The sequence below is a fragment of the Pimephales promelas genome, chromosome 24 (genome assembly GCF_988280905.1).
Source record: "Pimephales promelas chromosome 24, fPimPro1.hap1.1, whole genome shotgun sequence".
Classification (NCBI taxonomy): domain Eukaryota; kingdom Metazoa; phylum Chordata; class Actinopteri; order Cypriniformes; family Leuciscidae; genus Pimephales; species Pimephales promelas.
The window spans coordinates 22,958,832-22,980,704 of record NC_142792.1 but is presented as its reverse complement, the minus strand read 5'-3'; the positions used below and the strand labels follow the sequence as shown (position 1 = coordinate 22,980,704).

General features: G+C 41.6%; 1 protein-coding gene, 1 long non-coding RNA gene and 10 other non-coding genes across 12 annotated transcripts in view; 2 read left to right on the top strand and 10 right to left on the bottom strand.

Moving 5' to 3' along the window:
• The first annotated feature begins 639 nt into the window (after positions 1-639).
• Positions 640-21,873, top strand: part of LOC148966930 (uncharacterized) — a 461,761-nt gene continuing 440,527 nt past the window's right edge. The window contains exon 1 of the long non-coding RNA XR_016150076.1: positions 640-2,291. This is a non-coding gene — a long non-coding RNA (uncharacterized LOC148966930). The remainder of the gene's footprint in view (positions 2,292-21,873) is intronic.
• Positions 2,286-7,462, top strand: LOC148967449 (uncharacterized). Its single transcript, XM_089127125.1, has one exon. It carries the CDS (start codon positions 4,583-4,585, stop codon positions 7,445-7,447), a length of 2,865 nt encoding a protein of 954 aa, XP_088983251.1. The 5' UTR covers positions 2,286-4,582; the 3' UTR covers positions 7,448-7,462.
• Positions 4,136-4,208, bottom strand: trnaf-gaa (transfer RNA phenylalanine (anticodon GAA)). The gene has a single exon. It is a non-coding gene; the product is annotated as a tRNA-Phe (tRNA).
• Positions 4,292-4,365, bottom strand: trnai-aau (transfer RNA isoleucine (anticodon AAU)). The gene has a single exon. It is a non-coding gene; the product is annotated as a tRNA-Ile (tRNA).
• Positions 17,812-17,885, bottom strand: trnai-aau (transfer RNA isoleucine (anticodon AAU)). The gene has a single exon. It is a non-coding gene; the product is annotated as a tRNA-Ile (tRNA).
• Positions 18,933-19,005, bottom strand: trnaf-gaa (transfer RNA phenylalanine (anticodon GAA)). The gene has a single exon. It is a non-coding gene; the product is annotated as a tRNA-Phe (tRNA).
• trnai-aau (transfer RNA isoleucine (anticodon AAU)) lies at positions 19,089-19,162 on the bottom strand. Its single transcript has one exon. It is a non-coding gene; the product is annotated as a tRNA-Ile (tRNA).
• On the bottom strand, positions 20,209-20,281 carry trnaf-gaa (transfer RNA phenylalanine (anticodon GAA)). The gene has a single exon. It is a non-coding gene; the product is annotated as a tRNA-Phe (tRNA).
• Positions 20,365-20,438, bottom strand: trnai-aau (transfer RNA isoleucine (anticodon AAU)). Its single transcript has one exon. It is a non-coding gene; the product is annotated as a tRNA-Ile (tRNA).
• trnaq-uug (transfer RNA glutamine (anticodon UUG)) lies at positions 21,289-21,360 on the bottom strand. The gene has a single exon. It is a non-coding gene; the product is annotated as a tRNA-Gln (tRNA).
• trnaf-gaa (transfer RNA phenylalanine (anticodon GAA)) lies at positions 21,486-21,558 on the bottom strand. The gene has a single exon. It is a non-coding gene; the product is annotated as a tRNA-Phe (tRNA).
• trnai-aau (transfer RNA isoleucine (anticodon AAU)) lies at positions 21,642-21,715 on the bottom strand. The gene has a single exon. It is a non-coding gene; the product is annotated as a tRNA-Ile (tRNA).

Here is a 21,873-nt window from a genome sequence, read left to right as displayed (position 1 = left end):
CTTTTGATCAACTTAATTTATCCTTGATTAATAAAAGTATAGATTTCTTCAAATTAATTAATTTCAAAAAAATTAATAAAATTTTTTACCAACTCCAAACATTTGAACGGTATTGTTTAATGTTACAAAAGCTTTCTATTTCAGATAAATGCTGTTCTATTGAATTTCTAGGTGATTCTCTGAATCGGGTGCCCTTCAAGTCCCCCAAACTTGCTTCAAACATTTTCAATTAAAGGAAATCACAAAATACATTTTAATGCTGTCAATTAAAACCAGGTGCATTTGCATTATAATGCAACAAAATTGCTTTTGAAAAAAATGTAAAGTTAATAAATGTAAAGATAATGAGTTGCCTAAGTAGTAGATAACAAGCATGTTTGCATGTCCCCACTAACCATCATTATATTTTCAATGAATATCAAACAAATAAAAAGTGCAATTAATACCAAAATGTTGCTGCTGCTAATATAATCATATGTTGATCTAGTGTATTTCCGTTTACTGTTGTGAAATGGAAAATCAATAATCGGTAATCGAGAATCGTTAATAATCGAAAATCGACTGTAATCGAATCGGGACTTCAATAATCGTAATCGAATCGAATCGGGAAATCAGACAGATTAACCACCCCTATTTGCTACGTGGGGCGAAATGTGCTGCTGGTTACGTTTGTGAGACAGCTCATTATTATATTAAATTATATATTAAAACCCTTGATTCTCACCTGACTATGACTTTGTAAACTTTATGATAACTTTATCCATGATGTGCTTTATAATGGACTGTGGTACAGAAACAGTGACAGTATTAAACACTCTTGGCTTACTCAAACCTGGTGTAAACTCGCAATCAAACTGCTAGATGTCGCTAAAAATCCCATACTGCACCTTTAAGATGATGTTCAAACTGAGTAACAGAATGTGGAAGAAAGCTGATTTAAGTGACTTAAGGTGAATGAGGTATTCAATTCAATTCAAATTTATTTGTATAGCGCTTTTCACAATACATATTTCAAAGCAGCTTACAGAAAGCGCATTTCAGAAATGTACATGAAAAAATACATTTAGTCAATCATGTATTAATTTAGGGCATAACATATCGCTGCCGTTGAGTCGTCTCTTCACAGGCGTTAAGTCGTATGGTTCAGGGTTCTCAAGTTTGAGCAAAAGCTTGGAGTGAGATCACACGCGGTTAGGGGAGGAGCCATAATGAAGCCCCGCCCCACCCATCCCCGCCCCCAATTTTATCCATTCTTCATAATTAACCAGAACAAATTAAAATTATAACAATTAGTAAATCTGATAAATGACAGAGCAATTCTTCACATCAAATACTCTTTAATGCAGTATTACAAATATAGCTAACCAAAAATATAACAAATTGCTCCAAACAGTTTCAAACAAATCTTTAAAAATTGCATTTTGATTTTTGAATGCGTCTTCTATCTAGACGAATGATTTATTGTGTGGTGGGACATTGAGAACAAATGGACAGATTAGAGTGCACCACCTCTTCCACTGTCTCCTCCTATAATCTGGCAACCTTTTTAGGGGGCTTACCCTTTGGTGCCCAAAATGACAAAATATCTTTCTGCTTTTTTCCTGACATCTTTGAAAAATACAAATGCAACATTTATGACAATGATTAAATATTACCCAGAGCAATCTGCTGTAATACATCCTTAATGTAACTAGAAAGACTATTAATATTACAGTATAATATAATTTAAAATAAAATCAGTAAATCTTCATTCCTTTCCATACCCACTAACATTTCTCATAGTTTCAGATAACGTAAGATAGCCAAACTGAGCCTGGTTGCAAAGTAGTTGTAGAGTTTTTGACTGCATCAATAATAATGTACGATGGGCTACATATTAAATGTTCTAGCCCAAAAATGTTAGACGAGCTTCTTCCAACTTACCTTCTTCTCCATCATGACACATGTGTTCGCGCGATGTTATTGGTTACCTAGTAACGAACGTACGGTGGCCGAGGATGTTTCGTCCATTTCCGTGTGTTCGCGCTACTGAGTGACATGTCATGTATAGATCAGTGGTGCACGCAGCGCGCATATTTGTTGCCTAGTAACGAACGCAATCTGGCGGAGATATGCGCTGGCGGCAGGAAACTTCACTTTGTTTGCCTGCGCCTCGTATAGAAAGCTTTCAGCCAGGACAACTTGGTTGGCATTGCCTTTTCAGCGTGAGAAATACACAGTGTGGCGTGTGAGCGTGTGAACCGGTCGAAATGCGTGTGTCTCACGGCCAATGCGTGAGACTTGAGAACCCTGTGGTTGTTGGCCTAGACTGGCTGGTCTGAGTATTTAAGGAACTGCTAATATACTGGGATTTTTTTTAATCTACATCTATCCCCTGAATTTACAGATAATGCTCAGAATAAGAGAAATGATCCAGTTAGCGGCATATCTGTGGGCTAAAATGCCTAGTTGATGTTAGAATGGCAAGACTGGTTGGAGCTGACAGAAAGGCAACTGTAATTCAAACCACTCGTATCAACCAAGGTCTGCAAAATATTATTCACACAGTCACCAGATCTCAAACCAATAGGGCAGCTTTGGGATGTGGTGGAACGGAAGATTCTCATGATGGTGTGTAGATGACAAATCTGCAACAGCTGCATGATGCCATAATGTCAGTATGGACCAAAATCTCTGAGGAATATATAAAGGCAAAAGGGATCCAACAGGGTAATAGGAAGGTAGAACACTCCGACTTTTTGGGACTTTAGCCTCTTGGCCTATTCACCTTATCCCCCAGAGTTAGATAAGTCCATACATACCTTTTTCATCTCTGTGCGTGCTATAAGTCTGTTTGACGCACCCACCGCTAGCCTAGCTTAGCACAAAGACTGGATGTGAATAGTTGCAGCTTTCATACTAATCCAAATGAGTGGCAAAATAACGCAAACGTTTTCCTATTTACATGTTGTGGTTTGTATAGTCACAGAGTGTACAAATAACAAAGTCAAATGGGACACAGACATCTTTTAACCGTATAAAACCGGGGAACTATTCTCTGAAGGCGAAGCACTGCTACTTCGACGGAGTGATAACCGCATCACCTGAGACACGCCGTGGTGAGGAGAGTTCGCTCAGAGTTTGGGTAACAGAGTCAGCAATTTATAAATAGTAAAAGCGTAGTTTACAGTCATGGGTTTTCGCTCTATTGTAAATAGCTGCGACAGTAAACAGGGGAGGTAATACCATGTTTCACAGAATTCCAACTAAAAACGCTGACTGGATGAAGAAATGGCTACCTTACTTACTCTGGATATTTATCCAAACACACCTAAGATTATCAAGGGACATTATGTTTGCTCGGTACATTTCAATGAGGACGACTATTTTGAAAAAATGGAATTTGCCACACGGACCATAATGTGCTGAAGGATACGGCCATCCCATCTATAGCACAGACAGGACACCTCCAGCGAAGGACACCTTCTCTCCACATCGTCGAGGGGAATTAGTTCAAATGGTAGAGCGCTCGCTTAGCATGAGAGAGATAGCGGGATCGATGCCCGCATTCTCCACTTTGTGTAACGCCTTTTATGCTCACTTCAAAGGGGCACTCACTGGATGAGCGCTGTGGAAAAGTTTTTTTCGGACTGGGTACTGCACACATTCCTGTCAAAAGCAGGTCCCACCGAAATTTAAACTCGTATCGCTGTATTCATAGTCCAGAGTGCTAACCATTACACCATGGAACCTTGGCGTGGGTGGATTTTTACCACCGAGCAGCAGAGGTGTTTAGTCTTTCAGCCTAGAAGGTGGACAGCAAAGAGCAAGTGAAGGTTTTTCTTATTAAGCCCACGTTTCCCCGATACCGCCTGGGTTTTAGAGTGCCAGTTTCACCACCACATAAGCGGTTGCGCATCAGCTCTGTTTTTTCCCGCCCTTCCGCAAAACAAGCTGAAAAGGTTCCACCAAGATTTGAACTCGGATCGCTGGATTCAAAGCCCAGAGTGCTAACCATTACACCATGGAACCAACACGCCCTGGTCCCTGGCCGTCTGAAGGCCGATAGCGATGAGACTAGGGGGAATCAGGTTGACAGGAGCTGGCATTTGGTCAGTGGAGTCCGTCGACCAAAAATACGGTGACCAGGCTGCTCTGCCAAAACCCGGGATCGAACCAGGGACCTTTAGATCTTCAGTCTAACGCTCTCCCAACTGAGCTATTTCGGCCAGGTCTGTTATCAAACGGTTTGTCCAGCAGGGATTTCTGGGAGACCGCCCGTCATTTTCGAGATGAGCAGAGACCAAAAGCTTGGCCCGTACGGGGATCGAACCCGCGACCTTGGCATCATTAGCACCACGCTCTAACCAACTGAGCTAACCGGCCCAACTCTGACTGCTTTTGTCCCCAATTTCCAAGAAATATCCTGGTTGCCCTGGTCAGGCTGAAAAGCTGGGGAACAATAGTTTCCCGGACTTCCGGTGGCGCTGCACGGCTGGCGACACGGACTCACGCTGTTGATGGCATTTCTTAAGTTTTGAGAGGATTAGACGCTTGATTTTTAATATTCAAGTTCAGTTAATTTCTAAAGTAAGTCGTCGTCATGGCGACATGTATAAGGCTTTTTATCGGTTTGTTTATCGCGCATCTGGTTTCAGTCTGTTACTCGCACACGGCGACGTGCAGGTGTAGCAACGATCAAACACTAACATACACGAGAGAGGATCTGCTCCTATACCGTTCATTTGAGTACAATCTGCCTGTGGACCTTCCGGATTGTCTGAAAGTTAGGAGAGCGGAAAGCACACGCCGGCGGAAAAGAGGTCAAAGAGGTGGTGTCAGGCAGCGTTTTCGACGACGTGGTTGCAGACCGCCGTTACCTGCAATAATCCTGAGCAACGTTAGATCGTTACAACAAAAGATAGAAGAACTACGCATCAAAGCTAAAGCATGCTTCGAGTTCCGGGACGCAGGTCTTCTGGTGCTCACGGAAACTTGGCTTCGCCCTGAGATGCCCAACTCGCTGATAGAGGTACAAGGTTTCTCTCATATTCGGGCGGATAGATCCGTCACCTCGGGGAAGAGCAAAGGCGGTGGCATCTGTGTGTATGTAAATGACCGCTGGTGTAGTCATACGACAGTTAAATCCACGGTATGTAATCCGGACATTGAACTCTTATGTTTAAGTTTGAGACCCTTTTACCTACCCAGAGAGTTTGGGAACATTTTGATCTGTGTTGTGTACATCCCTCCGTCGGGCAAAGCAGCAAATGCCGTGAGCATTATAAGAGACTGTATTCAAGTTCAACTTCAACATACACCTGGAGCTCCTGTCTTCATTCTCGGTGACTTTAATCATTGTAAAATGGAGTCTGCCCTCTCTGGGTATGATCAGTATGTTAAAGACAATACAAGACTTAATAGGATCTTAGACAAATGCTACGGGAACATAAAAGAAGCATATACTTCCAGATCTTTTCCTCCTCTGTCTAACTCTGACCACAACATCGTGTACCTAATCCCAACATATAAGACTCTGTTGAAAAGACACAAACCTGTGGTTAAGAGCATTAATGTATGGTCGAATGACACTGTTGAATCCCTGAAAGGTTGTTTTTTGTGTACTGATTGGGAAGTTTTTCATAGCGATGATATTGATGAAACCACAATGGTAACGACAGATTATATTAAATTTTGTACGGATAATGTAGTACCTAAAAAGGAGGTGATCATTTATGCAAACAATAAGCCCTACATAACTAAGGAAATTAAAAACTGTATTAATAAAAAGAAACTAGCCTTTCGCAACAAAGATCGCCTTGCGGTAAGATTAGTACAGAAGGAATTGAATGGTCTACTGAGGGAGGCCAGGAATAAACAAAAAGAACTTTTGGAGAACAAGCTAAATATGTCTAACCCTAAACAGCTATGGGACTCTATGAAATCTATAACAAATATGCAGTCTTCACAGAAATATGTATCTACTTCAGATGATCTACAGAAAGCTAATGATCTAAATAATTTTTATCTAAGATTTGAGAAGTGCAGCCAAACTCCTGCAAACAGCCTTAGCGATTTAGGGACTTCTGGTGTTTTTAAAGAAAAGTTGCTGATTGATGCTAATCAGATCAACTATTACTTTAAACACATTAGTCCTAACAAATCGGCAGGTCCGGATGGAATCTCAGCCTACATCTTAAAAAACTTTGCTGATGAACTGACTCCAGTATGGCTCCCTATATTTCAACAATCTCTGGACACTGGTACTGTTCCTAGCCTCTGGAAAAGGGCTGTAATCTTACCCGCTCCGAAGATAGCCAGGCCCGTAGTAAATAATGATTTTAGACCGATCGCGTTAACGTCTGTGATTATGAAATGCTTTGAAAAGTGTATTGTGTCAATGTTAAAAGCAGAGGTTGCTAACAACCTAGATCCTTTACAGTTTGCCTACAGGCAGGGGAGGGGAACTGAGGATGCTATTATTAGCATTATGCACTTAATTCTGAAGCATTTAGAGAATAACAAAGATTTGTTAATTGAAATGTTAATTTCAAAGATGGAGCAGCTGAGTGTAAACCCAGCTATCATAAAGTGGTACTCATCTTTCTTAACAGATAGAACTCAGTGTGTTAAAGTAAACAATTGTCTTTCAGAACAAAGAAAGATTAGCACAGGTGTTCCACAAGGCTGTGTCAGTTCTCCAATTCTTTTTACTTTATTTACAAATGAATGTTCAAGTAAGCATTCAAAAAACTATATTTTTAAATATTCAGACGACACAGCCATCTTAAGTCTTCTTGATGTAGACGATAATATTGGAGATGTATACCTGCCTGAAATAAGTCAGTTTGTTCAGTGGTGTGATAAAAATGATCTAATAATAAATATAAAGAAAACAGAGGAGATCATATTCGATCCAAAAGGTATTGGGGACCATCATCAAGTGGTCATACATAACCAAAACATCACCCAAACGCAGACTTACAAGTATTTGGGTGTTTATATAGACAGCTCACTGACTTGGAAAACCCACACGGAATGGGTTTGCACCCGGCTACACCAGAGACTATATTTTTTACGTAGATTACGTTTTTATGGGGTGAATAAGAAAATCATGATGCTGTTCTACAAAGCTGTTTTAGAGAGTATTGTTAAGTATGGTGTTACAGTATGGTTTGGGAACCTATCTATACAGCTAAAATCCAAACTGGCACATCTGGTGCTGACAGCACTTAAAATAGTTGGACATGAGGAATCTTTGAATCTCCAACAGTTATTTGAGAATAGCACGTTAAAACAGGTGCAGAAAATCGTGGAGGACCAAACTCACTTTTTGCACTATCACTATGAATTGCTCCCCTCCGGTAGAAGATATAGAGTACCACTGTGCAAACTGAACCGGTATAAAAAAATTTTTGTTCCCATGTCTGTACGTATGTTGAATAACAGTCTATCTTATTCATTTTAAATTTTTAAAAATTAACTGTCTTTTCTCTTTTTTATACTTGTATATTGTATATTTCTATGCACATGCAGCAACCATTGTGGTCCAAAGCAAATTTCCTCTCGAGGATAATAAAGTATACTACTACTACTACTAGTCTGTATAAGATGGGGAAGAATTGACGGGAAGGGGGGCGAGGGGAGGAGAAAAATCACAGAGATCTGAGTTCAATCCCCGCAAGAACATGCTTTTTCTTACTGGGTCTAATGTCTTTTTTATTAATGTCAATATTTATTTAGTGCAATATAAGGAATGCAGTTCAGCATGCAGGGAATTAAGAATGCATTTAATTATTAACACATTGCATTTGGATTTACTTTTTTTCTTCTTTTGATCAAAAGGAGGTACTGAACCACATTTTTAGGGACTTACCAATGATCTAACTTAATAAACACTCAGCATTGATGACCCAGTATTATCAAATGGTAGAATGGAAGAAAATTTAGTCTACTGAAATATTGCAGAAATATCTAATAATGATTAATAGTAAACTACCAGCTATTATTGTAAAAAATGATTTAGAAAATAAAATTGATAAAAAATAAATATACAGTATGGCATTCTGCATGTATCTCTTCTTTTATGTTATTTCACTTTGATCACTCCACCTAAGCCTGCTATATCACACCACTGTCACTATCAGCCATTAACAAAACAAACAATAAAACAGATCAATAAAATATATTTAATTTTTTTTTATTCTTTTCACATCGAAGTATAAAACATTTATACACTTTATAATATACATTCAAATAAACAACATTTAACAAAATATGTACAAACAAATCACGTTTGGTATAGTATTTAAAATAAATCACTATTTAGGCTACAAGTAAAAAGAAAACAAACAGAACTGAACTATATACAACACATTAACCACACTTTATAATATACATTCAAATAAACAACATTCAACAAAATATGTACAAACAAATCACGTTTGGTATAGTATTTAAAATAAATCACTAGTTACAAGTAAAAAGAAAACAAACAGAACTGAACTATATACAACACATTAACCTAGAGCAAATACAACAGTTTGTGTATATTTTGTGGGCAGCACAATGAATCACAATGAAGTTGAATTTAAAAAAAAAATTATAAAATCAAATAATCAAATCAAAAATAGTGCAATTATTTCGGTATCACTTTTGCAAAACAACTAAATATTTTACTATAATAAAACAAAATCTTCACAACATAAAATACAATGATGTACTATTTTCTCATCATTCTCAGCCACTGCTCTTTGGTTAGGGTCTCCCTGTTTGGGCAGTAAATTCTGCCTTTGAACTGGCTATGGCCTGTGTCTGCGGTGCGTGGCTCTCCACATTTAGTGCATCTGTTGGATGTGACTGTTCTAGTGTATTTACGCTTTTCTTTTGGTGGAGTGTCTTGCATTTGACAAGGGCCAGTTGTGCTCTCAGAATGTGGTGTGCAAACTCTACTGGGTGCCGTGGTCTGGGGTGGCGGCAGAAGCAGAATGCTACTTGCTGTTGTGGTTGGTGGCACTATTAGTGGCATGTAAAAAACTCCTGGCTGAGCTGTATGTTGTTTTGGCTGTATGGTTCTCAGCTCAGCTCTGTCTTTGACAACTAGCTTGGTTTTTGCCCACCCAGCCGTGTCAGATGGCATGTTGTAAGTGTGTTCATGCATGTGTGGTGTGACTTGAGTGGGCCTAGTGTTTACTGGGAGTAATGGTTCACTGGCAACAGGGCGTTCATCAGGCAGTACCAAACCTTGCATCAGAATTGCAACTTCTTGTGCCTTGAATCTTTTGTTATGCCACTGTATCAACGTGGTCTGATTTACGGTGACAAGTTGCAGAGTTGTATCTTTCATAATAATGCCATTGATTAAAATAAGCTGTCGAATCTTTTTATAATCATTTAGAATTAGTGACCATCTTGAAAGGGTTTGGTGTCCAATTTTCTTGGGGCTATTATGAATGTTGCACAATCTGATAAATATTGTTTCTACAAGACGGCTGCAGTTTGGCCACTGAGCAGCTGAACCAGTAGAACCAAGTACACACCTTTTTGTGCTTTCAACTCCTGAAAATACAGCCTTCTTTTTCGGAGACCTAAACCGACCAGTGAGCAGTCTCTCCTGATGTCGAGCAGCGTAAGAAATCCGGTCGTTATCGTGTTGCTCCAAGTTCTGCCAAAGACCCACAATGGTGCTGGCCTGCTGATTGGTAAGAGTGAGGCCTTTTTCATTTCTTAGCTCCACCAAGTATTCCGCAAGCTCATCAACACGATCCATTCCTGGCAAACTCTGTTCATCCACGGCCTAGGAGGAAGTATTACATTAGATTTGAAGTATTTCAAGAAGGTCAAACATCAATAAATAAAATGCATACTGGTATTTCTCTTACAACTTGCTCTGAAGATGTAGATTGTCCAGGTAACCCAGACGGGGCCTCCAGCAGGTAAGTGGACTGGACAGGAGTAGTTGGTGCAGATGGGACACCCACCAGGTGAGTGGACTGGACAGGAGGAGCGGGTGCAGATGGGACACCCAGCAGGTGAGTGGACTGGACAGGAGGAGTGAACTGACCAGAAATCTCAGGAGCACAAGAGGCAGGTAGCACTGAGTCCAAAAGTAAATCAGCAAGAGTGACCTCAATGTGTTCAAGTTCTTCAAAGCCCTCATCAGTCTCTACTGGCTCTTCCAACTGCTCCAGCAATGTATTTGCCTCCTCGGAGTCTGGCGCCATACACTGTAGAGGTTCATTGTTCTGCCTCAACAGGTACTGCACTCCAATCAGTTCACCTGAAAAAGCAAAACCAATTAAAAAAAAAAACTACATAGAAACAGAAACAGAACTATGAGCATAAACATACAATATTACATATGAATACCTGTGTACTTTGCGGGTGGTGTAAAAGAAGGAATTAGCTTCCTGCCAAAAACCTTCTCATAATCTTTATTCACACTGTGAACCAGCTCGCCCGAGTATGTGCGCAGGCCAGAGGCCTCTGCCTCCAGAGCAGCTGCTGCCCTGTTGTGGTTCCAGCGATGTAGCCCATCTAGTAGGTAGATCTGGAAGTTGAGCGAGTTTGCACTGTTTCCTAAAGTAAATATATATATATACAAAAAAAATGGCAAAAAGGAATAAGATAGAGTATTTCTGTTAAACATAAACATTATTGAGTTGAACGTACCTGGAATGAACCGGTTTAAGTGACAGTGGAATGACTCCAAAGATGTAGAACCTCTGGCACAGCGCAGTGTCTGCAGTTGAACTCCTCCCTTGGTGATGGTTCCAGTCTGTGTGTACAGAGCCACACCAGGTGGGTCCTGAATGCACTTAACATGTCTCTTCTGAACACGCCAGATGTGCTGCATTCTGATGGGGTCCAGAAGAGCAACACCAAGGGCATCCTTACCCTTGTCACTGATGAGCTCACTGATGAGCTGATCCAACAGCTGGATGGTTTGGTCTTCTCCACGAGTCTTCCTCCTGCAGTGCAGCTCTAACTCTTCTTTTTTTATTTGCCGATCTAGCTGCTTCTCCGTCAGAGCCATCAGGCCTTGCTCTTTTAGCTGTGCTCTTTTTGCCTCTCTCAACTTGTTGACATCAGCAGCATCCCACTCAAAAATACATGCTGACATGCGAGCCATGAAAGTGGGATAGAGCTGGTGTGCATCAGTGGTGCATCCCACAGCGAGACGTTGCATAAAGTGCCAGATGTCGAGGCGAACAATCAAGTTAGGCCATCCACCAAATCTGGCCTTCAGCTTGGTCTCACCCATATCCTTGCAGCAGCCACAGTCCACATAGAGAGCAACAGGAGGGTCTACACCTGCAGCTTTATACCTGCGAGAAATAATTATCAAAAGTAATTAAAGAATTTCATCATCAAACAACAGTAAATTACAAATGCAAATTGTAAATAGTAAATTCTAAACTAAGGACAAGTTAAATTACATGTAAGTGAAATGTGTATTACAGGTAACATACCTGTCTACCAAGCCAGCTGCCATAAGATCCAAACCTGGTCCCTCACCAGCAGTCAAGACACTGATGAGCACTTGACCCATCTCGTTACCAACGGATGTCAGCCACTGTGCAGTGCCTTTTGCTGGTCCTAAAAGCTTTTTGGTGATCTAAAACAAACATATATATTGAACCAATAGTAGCAACACCTTCAATGGTTCTATTGCATGAATATAGAGCTTATGCGTGTAACGTCATAAAAAATTGAGTGGCTATCTCTGCAATGTTATTCTTGTTTTAATCTTTGAATTGTCCCTCAATTTGACATTTCATCTTATGTTATTGTTTAAGTTGTTCATTCATTTGAGGTTCCATTTCTATTTAGAAATAAATATAAACAGAATCTGCATAACCTCAATACAATAATAATTAAAGAGGTACCTTTCTGGTGGAATCCAGTTTTAAGATGGATCCATAAGTGGAGGTGATACTAGCCTTGATATCCTCCAGCCTGAACAGGATGTCTTGGCTGTACACCACTGAAAGCCACTTATAGCTGGGAATTGCCACAGGTTGGGGAGGCTCTTCAAATGCTGGCGGCATCAGGCAACTTTTGCTGGTAAAAGAAGCACACTCGCTGGTATACCGCGCAACCCTTTTCAGCCACTCTTCACTGTGGTTCTCTTTCAATTGGCCAATCAGTCGGACAGGGCCATTCCCCAGACCACGTTCCCGTAGGAGGCGTATCACCCTGATGTCACAGGCATACCTGTAATAATGAATAAATTAAATATACATGGATAAGCAATTAACAAAAATCACACAATAATGCAACATACCGGCGGGTAAGAATGACCCTAAACTCAGAACGATGGGCCATGTCCAGCTGCTCAAGTATTTCCCTATTCCAAGACAGGTAGCTGCGGCGGCACTTGGAGCAAATCAGAGTCTCTGTGACCAGGTTGTAAAAGCGGTCAATGTCAAGGACCTGACGCACCCGTCTGTGAAGACCTCCACTAGTCAGAGGGCTTTTACAGGCTTTGTCCGCGCACAGCAGCCTGACTTTCCACAGCCTATACGGCATCCACAGCAGTAAGGGATGGGCAAAAAATCTGGCTGATGTTGGCGCCTGGTGGTAAATAAGGGATGGCTGTGGAGGGAAATACCACAACTGGAGATGGTCCTGGAGTTCCAAATTCCCACGAGCACCAACTCTGAACAATTCTGTGGAGACCCATTGGTGATCCTCCTGGGGCATGGTTTTAGGCCACAGGAGAGGAACTGCAGCAGAGTGCTCAGGTCGGAATGCGCTCTGCGGACACAGAAAAGGACAGGTCAAATAAAGACTAAAAAATACTAACCAAACATAGTAACAAGTGCTGCAATGTTTTACCACATTCACTCCTAAACTCTGCCCCTCCACTGGCCGATGAAGTTGTTTTGGAGGCGGTAATGGAGGAGCAAGAAAAAATGATTCTGCACTTGGAGGCTGTGGTGGAGAGATGGTTTGAGGAGGACCACCTGCTAGCACTGGAGCCTCACACACATGGGCAGCTATATTTGTAGCAGTGGTTGAATGAGTCTAAAAATACAAGGTAAACATTTTTTGTATCATTATATATTGTATCATTGGAATTTTTTTTTGTAGCAAAGAAATAATAATTATTCATTACTTACATGAGCTTTCCGTCCAACATGTAAATTTGGCTTTGCACTCTCCACATGCTTTCCACCAAATCTGGACCTTTCAAACTTAAAGAGAGAAGTATTAATATGACAATTGTGAACCATTTTAAAACACATGTCATCATATGTACCGAAGAAAGGGTGAGCTTGGGCCTTTTCACCAAACTTGCAGATGTAGTGTCAGCTGTGGGACGTTCTACTGGAGCAGTGGTTGAGAGCTGAAATATGACAAGAATATAAAATATTTCCATTATGAATTGTCTCTCACATAAAGCTATAAAATCTACCTACCATTAAGGAGCTACATTGATCACTAGTTGATTGGTCTGCACTGCTTGTGGGTTTAGATGAGGCTGTAGGCACTTGCTGCAGCATAACAAAAATGTATAAAACAGTGCATATATACAGTATGAAATACAGTATGAAAGATTTAAAAAGATGATGGACAAAATCACCAGTGATTTAAAGAAAGCACAATACTACTGTTCTATTCTATGTTAATAGTATAAACAATAATGTATAAGAAACCCTTTCATGCAAATGACGTGACAAATTTAGATGTGGGTTTTTTATTCAGTTATTAGTGATGTAGTTTTAACCTTATGACCTTCTTTTACCTACTTCGCAATTTTCTCTGCTGTGGAACAGACCTGTTGCCAAACCAACCCAGATAGAAACAACAGAAATTGTCCAAGAATACATTCATGTTAAGAAATACCACTTCTTTATAGTGTGTGCACACTGCATCAACTGTAGTTAAATTGAAAGATCCCTATTTGCCTACCTTATGAGGATGAAATCCACACAAACACCTCTGTGGCTGGGAGAAAAGCGTCCGCTGGCCTCTCAGCTGCAGAGGGCACTTCTCTATCTGTAAAAATAAAGAAAAAAAAGAAAAAAGATGCCACTTACTTGAACTTTATTTATTTGAACAAGTTCTTGTTTTATGCTCATACTGTACATACTGAAAATACAATGTCTACTACTCAAAATTAAAAAAACTAATAATAATAATAATAAAAATATACATATGAAGAGCTCTTTTCCAAAACGCGTTAAACGACATTTTTAAAAAAAATGAGTTTGTCGTGTCATTCTGCTGCGGACAGAACCCTTTCACTGCTCTATCAACGTTTCATGCCGAATCGCTATATTTCCTTGTTTAAAATGTACTGCAAGATACAGTTTCTTCCCATGCCGCGATAAGCACCAGCCCTGTTTTTAGCCTAAACACGATAAATCCTCAAATTCAATGAGCGCTCTACACAATCCAGCACGGCGGCACTCTGAACAGAGGTTTATTATGTTCATTCATTCCTCAAAATGAGTCCTAGTTTTCTAGTCGACTAGTAGTAGATCATTTAAGCCATTTGTATTATCAGTAATCACATATATTGATTTAATTAAATGGGAGAGAAACCATATGAGCGTTTTTAATTGCATATTCCGCATCTCAACGTATGCATAAAGCTTGCCACAAAGAACCGGCAAAAGTAATGATTATGCATGAAACATTTGAATTGTTTATTAATAAACTAGTGTTTTCTGTCAGTGTCAGCAACAAAGATAAAGTTGATGATGCTTACTCGCCATCTTCGCAGTGAACGCGCATAGAGAAACGCATACTTCGAATTAGCCTACATACGCAGAGAGTTGCTAATTTATTTTAGTTTTTAATTCTTTTGTTTAAAAGTAGATATTTAAAGCTTTCTGTAGCTTAGTTCTCAGGCCTGTGTGAGGCAAGCATCGCGGTGTTTCGGTTCATATTATGAGACGCGCTCCGGTTCACCTGCGCGCCTCTGTGTCCTGATTATATTGTCTGATATTTACTTCTAATGTATTAATCCAGTCAATTTGTCGATGAAACATTTATTAAAATGAAGATACAATTGATATGAAACGAAATTTACAAGCTTTCTACAAAACAAAACTTAATAAGTGGTCAAAATCATGTCTGACGCACTCCAAATATTTTCCGATATTGGGCAGCTTTTGAATTTTGATCCTATCTTACTCATCTCATGCGGTTCCCTTTTCATAGCCTACTCAACATAGATGAAATAATAAAAATAAGTAATGTAATATTATTAAAAACAAATGTGAAATGTTTATTTTTTTTGTTTGTTTTTTTTTTAACTTATATTTAAGCATCATGCTGCTCCGCTTTGCTCACATGTTATGTAGCCTGTGTGTGTGTGTGCATGTGCTGGAGGGGTGCCCATCCCTTTTTTGAATATCGTTATCATATATTGATCATTTTTAATAATTCGTTTTTTCATGCATATGTTGAAATTGGTATTAACCCTCTGAGACCTAAGGGTATTTTTACAATAAATTTTCCGTCTGGTGTCATTTACTAAAAAAGCTTGTAAAATATCAACCCTTTGGTGCACAGACAATTGACACACCTCTTTTTTTTCAGGACAAATTGAACTTTCAGCATATTTGTGTTACATTGATGTCACCTGAATGTAAAATAAGTTATGGGACCATAAAGACAAATGAAAAAATAAATCGGAAATGGAATCACTCAATTATTTATTGAAATCACACACAAATAAATAAAAGCTAAGCAATTTTCCTCTGGAAAATAGTTTGTTCATGTCTTTGGAGTCCTGGAGCACAGGAATAAACATTATAACTTGTACAGAACAAAAAATATTGACATTTTTCCAAAAGAAGTCCAGGCGTTTGGGGCCTCATGAAATTCACTGGTGCCAAGCCTCAAAACAGTTCCTATCAGCAATCACACAGAGGGCCACATCACAGGTTTTGCATTTCTATTTTATTTATTCTTTTATTTATTATGTTCTTTTTATTCTTTTATAATACATTTATACTACTATAATACTTTTTTACAGTAAATAAATAAATGGCACTTCAGCTGGGTCTATCCTGGTAATCTAGTTCCTCATCTGTCAAAAAGCTCTGTTCTCCTGAAAATCCTTCATCCTGCAATGCACCAAAATAGACCAGCGCTTTATTTACGTCCATTTCGCTGTGTTTCTCTGTGAATCGCGCGTCTCCGTGAGTCTCTCTATCTCTCTACACTATATCAGCGCTTGGTTCATGCGTAATGACGCACACCAATGTTTACAACGGATCAGCCTGTAATTGGTCAAAAACCATCACGTGAAAACATCACGTGATATCCAGGATGTCCGCTAGCATCAAGCTAGCGGCAAAAATGACCGAATATTTATGAATTATGGGCTTCAAGATTATCAAAGTTTGACATAAAGCGTTTGGATTTATTGCTGAAAACCTCTGAAAGGAAGCACAAGTTCCAGGCTGGATAGAAAACCTTCTGTAAAGGCTAGAAAGACCCGAAAGACACCCCCGTGATGGCTAGCTCGTTAGCTTTCTGCTGGAAAAAACGGTAAGAAAATCGATAAATCTGTCATCGAGTTATGTAAACATTTATCGGAGGTGACGTGTGGCATCGTCGACGACGCCGTCGGGCTCAGGGGGTTAATAATTTGTTTTTTTTCATGCATATGTTGAAATTGGTACTATTTGTTTGAGGTTTATTTCGATTTATAGCGTTTTGGAAAAAAATAAAATTAACTTTTAAATTATCATTAACAATATTGTTGTTTGATTTAATAATTATTGTTCAAAATGTTCAGACTGAACCAATAAAACATTTAAACAGGATAATTTGAATATTCACAAAATGTGTGGGTCTAGGTAAAAAATGTAGTTTTCCTGAAAACTATTGAAATGGATTTATAGCGTTTTGGAAAAGAGCTCTTCATATATTCCTTTTGATATTATAATATATATATATATATATATATATATATATATATATATATATATATATATATACTTTGTATATATATATATATATATATATGTGTGTGTGTGTGTGTGTGTGTGTGTGTGTGTATTCCTTTTGATACTTTTTCTACATACCTTCTGATACAGACTGTACCACTTCTTTTGCCTTGGAGCAGGTCGGTTACCTGCATCTGATGGCCAGACACCCGTGGAGGCAAAAGACCTAAAGCGCGAGACCCACTCACTATCATCCATAGCCTTGTGGCTTTTGGATTGTTGTTTGGACATTTTTCTGTAATGACATATACGCAGTTCTATTCATGTTATAGTGTAACAATTACATTAAGTCATTATAAGGACCCAACATGAGTGATTACAGAGATGTTTTACGGAGGCAATCTTACTATTCCTAAAATACAGAAAACGTAAGCCATTTCATTAACAATAAATATAATAACTATAAACAACAAAACATACCTGAGAGGAACATAAATAACAGCGGGATAATAACTTTAGCCTTTAGCGGTGTTTGTGCTCAAGATTGACAATAACTGACTATGTGCGGTGATTGGTGTATGAAAAATGGACGTTGCCATTTCATTGGATGCCCAAAAAAATAGAACATGAGCGGAGATTGGATGGAATCTGCTCACGCTCAAAGATGGACAAAAATGGACTATGCACGGTGATTGGTCTATGAAAAATGGACCTTGACATTTCATTGGACGGGGAAAAATGGAGCTCGTAACGTAATTGGTTTATTAAAGATGGAGCTCGTCATAGTATTGGATAGATTTTACAGACGAACGGCTGTCAGGTACCGCCATTTCGGCCAGGTCTGTTATCAAGCGGTTTGTCCAGCACGGATTTCTGGGAGACCGCCCGTCATTTTCGAGATGAGCAGAGACCAAAAGCTTGGCCCGTACGGGGATCGAACCCGCAACCTTGGCGTTATTAGCACCACGCTCTAACCAACTGAGCTAACCGGCCCGACTCTGACTGCTTTTGTCCCCAATTTCCAAGAAATATCCTGGTTGCCCTGGTCAGGCTGAAGTGATTAAAAGCAAAGCCTGAGAACGGGCTCGTCAATGATTTGAACCCGGGACCACTCGCACCCTAAGCGAGAATCATACCCCTAGACCAACGAGCCAACACACACGCACTTCCTGCTGCTGCCTGGCTGCAATCAATTCCGTTTGCAAGGCTTAAAGCACAAAAGTTTCATTAAATGTGCAACTAAACGGTAGCCAGTGCAAAGTTGCCGGCACAGAAAAAATACGGTCTCTTTGCTTTGTGGCCACGCTACAGCACTTGCAGAGATGAAAGGGATCGTCCAGGCCGTTGTCTTTGAGAGCGAAGGACACCGTCTCTTTACATCGTGGAGGGGAATTAGTTCAAATGGTAGAACGCTCGCTTAGCATGCGAGAGATAGCGGGATCGATGCCCGCATTATCCACTTTGTGTAACGCCTTTTACGCTCACTTCAAAGGGGCACTCCCTGGATGAGCGCTGTGGAAAAGTTTTTTCGGACGCGGTACTGCACACATTCCTGTCAAAAGCAGGTCCCACCGAAATTTGAACTCGGATCGCTGTATTCAGAGTCCAGAGTGCTAACCATTGCACCATGGAACCTTGGCATGGGTGGATTTTTACCACCGAGCAGCAGAGGTGTTTAGTCATTCAGCCTAGTAGGTGGACAGCAAAGAGCAAGTGAAGCTTTTTCTTATTAAGCCCACGTTTCCCCGATACCGCCTGGGTTTTAGAGTGCCAGTTTCACCACCACATCAGCGGTTGCGCATCAGCTCTGTTTTTTCCCGCCCTTCCGCAAAACAAGCTGAAAAGGTTCCACCGAGATTTGAACTCGGATCGCTGGATTCAAAGCCCAGAGTGCTAACCATTACAACATGGAACCAACACGCCCAGGTCCCTGGCCGTCTGAAAAGCAGATAGCGATGAGAATAGGCGGAATCAGGTTGACAGGAGCTGGCATTTGGTTAGTGGAATCCGTCGACCAAAAACACGGTGACCAGGCTGCTCTGCCGAAACCCGGGATCGAACCAGGGACCTTTAGATCTTCAGTCTAACGCTCTCCCAACTGAGCTATTTCGGCCAGGTGTGTTATCAAGCAGTTTGTCCAGCAGGGATTTCTGGGAGACCGCCCGTCATTTTCGAGATGAGCAGAGACCAAAAGCGTGGCCCGTACGGGGATCGAACCCGCGACCTTGGCGTTATTAGCACCACACTCTAACCAACTGAGCTAACCGGCCCGACTCTGACTGCTTTTGTCCCTAATTTCCAAGAAATATCCTGGTTGCCCTGGTCAGGCTGAAGTGATTAAAAGCAAAGCCTGAGAACGGGCTCGTCCATGATTTAAACCCGGGACCACTCGCACCCTAAGCAAGAATCATACCCCTAGACCAACGAGCCAACACACACGCCCTGCCTGCTGCTGCCTGGCTGCAATCATTTCCGTTTGCAAGGCTTAAAGCACAAAAGTTTCATTAAATGTGCAACTAAACGGTAGCCAGTGCAAAGTTGCCGGCACAGAAAAAATACGGTCTCTTTGCTTTGTGGCCACGCTACAGCACTTGCAGAGATGAAAGGGATCGTCCAGGCCGTTGTCTTTGAGAGCGAAGGACACCGTCTCTCCACATCGTCGAGGGGAATTAGTTCAAATGGTAGAGCGCTCGCTTAGCATGCGAGAGATAGCGGGATCGATGCCCGCATTCTCCACTTTGTGTAACGCCTTTTACGCTCACTTCAAAGGGGCACTCCCTGGATGAGCGCTGTGGAAAAGTTTTTTCGGACGCGGTACTGCACACATTCCTGTCAAAAGCAGGTCCCACCGAAATTTGAACTCGGATCGCTGTATTCAGAGTCCAGAGTGCTAACCATTGCACCATGGAACCTTGGCGTGGGTGGATTTTTACCACCGAGCAGCAGAGGTGTTTAGTCATTCAGCCTAGTAGGTGGACAGCAAAGAGCAAGTGAAGCTTTTTCTTATTAAGCCCACGTTTCCCCGATACCGCCTGGGTTTTAGAGTGCCAGTTTCACCACCACATCAGCGGTTGCGCATCAGCTCTGTTTTTCCCGCCCTTCCGCTAAACAAGCTGAAAAGGTTCCACCAAAATTTGAACTCGGATCGCTGGATTCAAAGCCCAGAGTGCTAACCATTACACCATGGAACCAACACGCCCTGGTCCATGGCCGTCTGAAAGGCAGATAGTGATGAGAATAGGCGGAATCAGGTTGACAGGAGCTGGCATTTAGTCAGTGGAGTCTGTCGACCAAAAACACGGTGACCAGGCTGCTCTGCCGAAACCCGGGATCGAACCAGGGACCTTTAGGTCTTCAGTCTAACGCTCTCCCAACTGAGCTATTTCGGCCAGGTCTGTTATCAAGCGTTTTGTCCAGCAGGGATTTCTGGGAGACCGCCCGTCATTTTCGAGATGAGCAGAGACCAAAAGCTTGGCCCGTACGGGGATCGAACCCGTGACCTTGGCGTTATTAGCACCACACTCTAACCAACTGAGCTAACCGGCCCAACTCTGATTGCTTTTGTCCCCAATATCCAAGAAATATCCTGGTTGCCCTGGTCAGGCTGAAGTGATTAAAAGCAAAGCCTGAGAACGGGCTCGTCCATGATTTGAACCCGGGACCACTCGCACCCTAAGCGAGAATCATACCCCTAGACCAACAAACCAACACACACGCCCTTCCTGCTGCTGCCTGGCTGCAATCATTTCCGTTTGCAAGGCTTAAAGCACAAAAGTTTCATTAAATGTGCAACTAAACGGTAGCCAGTGCAAAGTTGCTGGCACAGAAAAAATACGGTCTCTTTGCTTTGTGGCCACGCTACAGCACTTGCAGAGATGAAAGGGATCGTCCAGGCCGTTGTCTTTGAGAGCGAAGGACACCATCTCTCCACATCGTCGAGGGGAATTAGTTCAAATGGTAGAGCGCTCGCTTAGCATGCGAGAGATAGCGGGATCGATGCCCGCATTCTCCACTTTGTGTAACGCCTTTTACGCTCACTTCAAAGGGGCACTCCCTGGATGAGCGCTGTGGAAAAGTTTTTTCGGACGCGGTACTGCACACATTCCTGTCAAAAGCAGGTCCCACCGAAATTTGAACTCGGATCGCTGTATTCAGAGTCCAGAGTGCTAACCATTGCACCATGGAACCTTGGCGTGGGTGGATTTTTACCACCGAGCAGCAGAGGTGTTTAGTCATTCAGCCTAGTAGGTGGACAGCAAAGAGCAAGTGAAGCTTTTTCTTATAAAGCCCACGTTTCCCCAATACCGCCTGGGTTTTAGAGTGCCAGTTTCACCACCACATCAGCGGTTGCGCATCAGCTCAGTTTTTTCCCGCCCTTCCGCAAAACAAGCTGAAAAGGTTCCACCGAGATTTGAACTCGGATCGCTGGATTCAAAGCCCAGAGTGCTAACCATTACACCATGGAACCAACACGCCCTTTTCCATGGCCGTCTGAAAGGCAGATAGCGATGAGAATAGGCGGAATCAGGTTGACAGGAGCTGGCATTTGGTCAGTGGAGTCCGTCGACCAAAAACACGGTGACCAGGCTGCTCTGCCGAAACCCGGGATCGAACCAGGGACCTTTAGATCTTCAGTCTAACGCTCTCCCAACTGAGCTATTTCGGCCAGGTCTGTTATCAAGCGGTTTGTCCAGCAGGGATTTCTGGGAGACCGCCCGTCATTTTCGAGATGAGCAGAGACCAAAAGCTTGGCCCGTACGGGGATCGAACCCGCGACCTTGGCGTTATTAGCACCACGCTCTAACCAACTGAGCTAACCGGCCCGACTCTTACTGCTTTTGTCCCCAATTTCCAAGAAATATCCTGGTTGCCCTGGTCAGGCTGAAGTGATTAAAAGCAAAGCCTGAGAACGGGCTCGTCCGTGATTTGAACCCGGGACCACTCGCACCCTGAGCGAGAATCATACCCCTAGACCAACGAG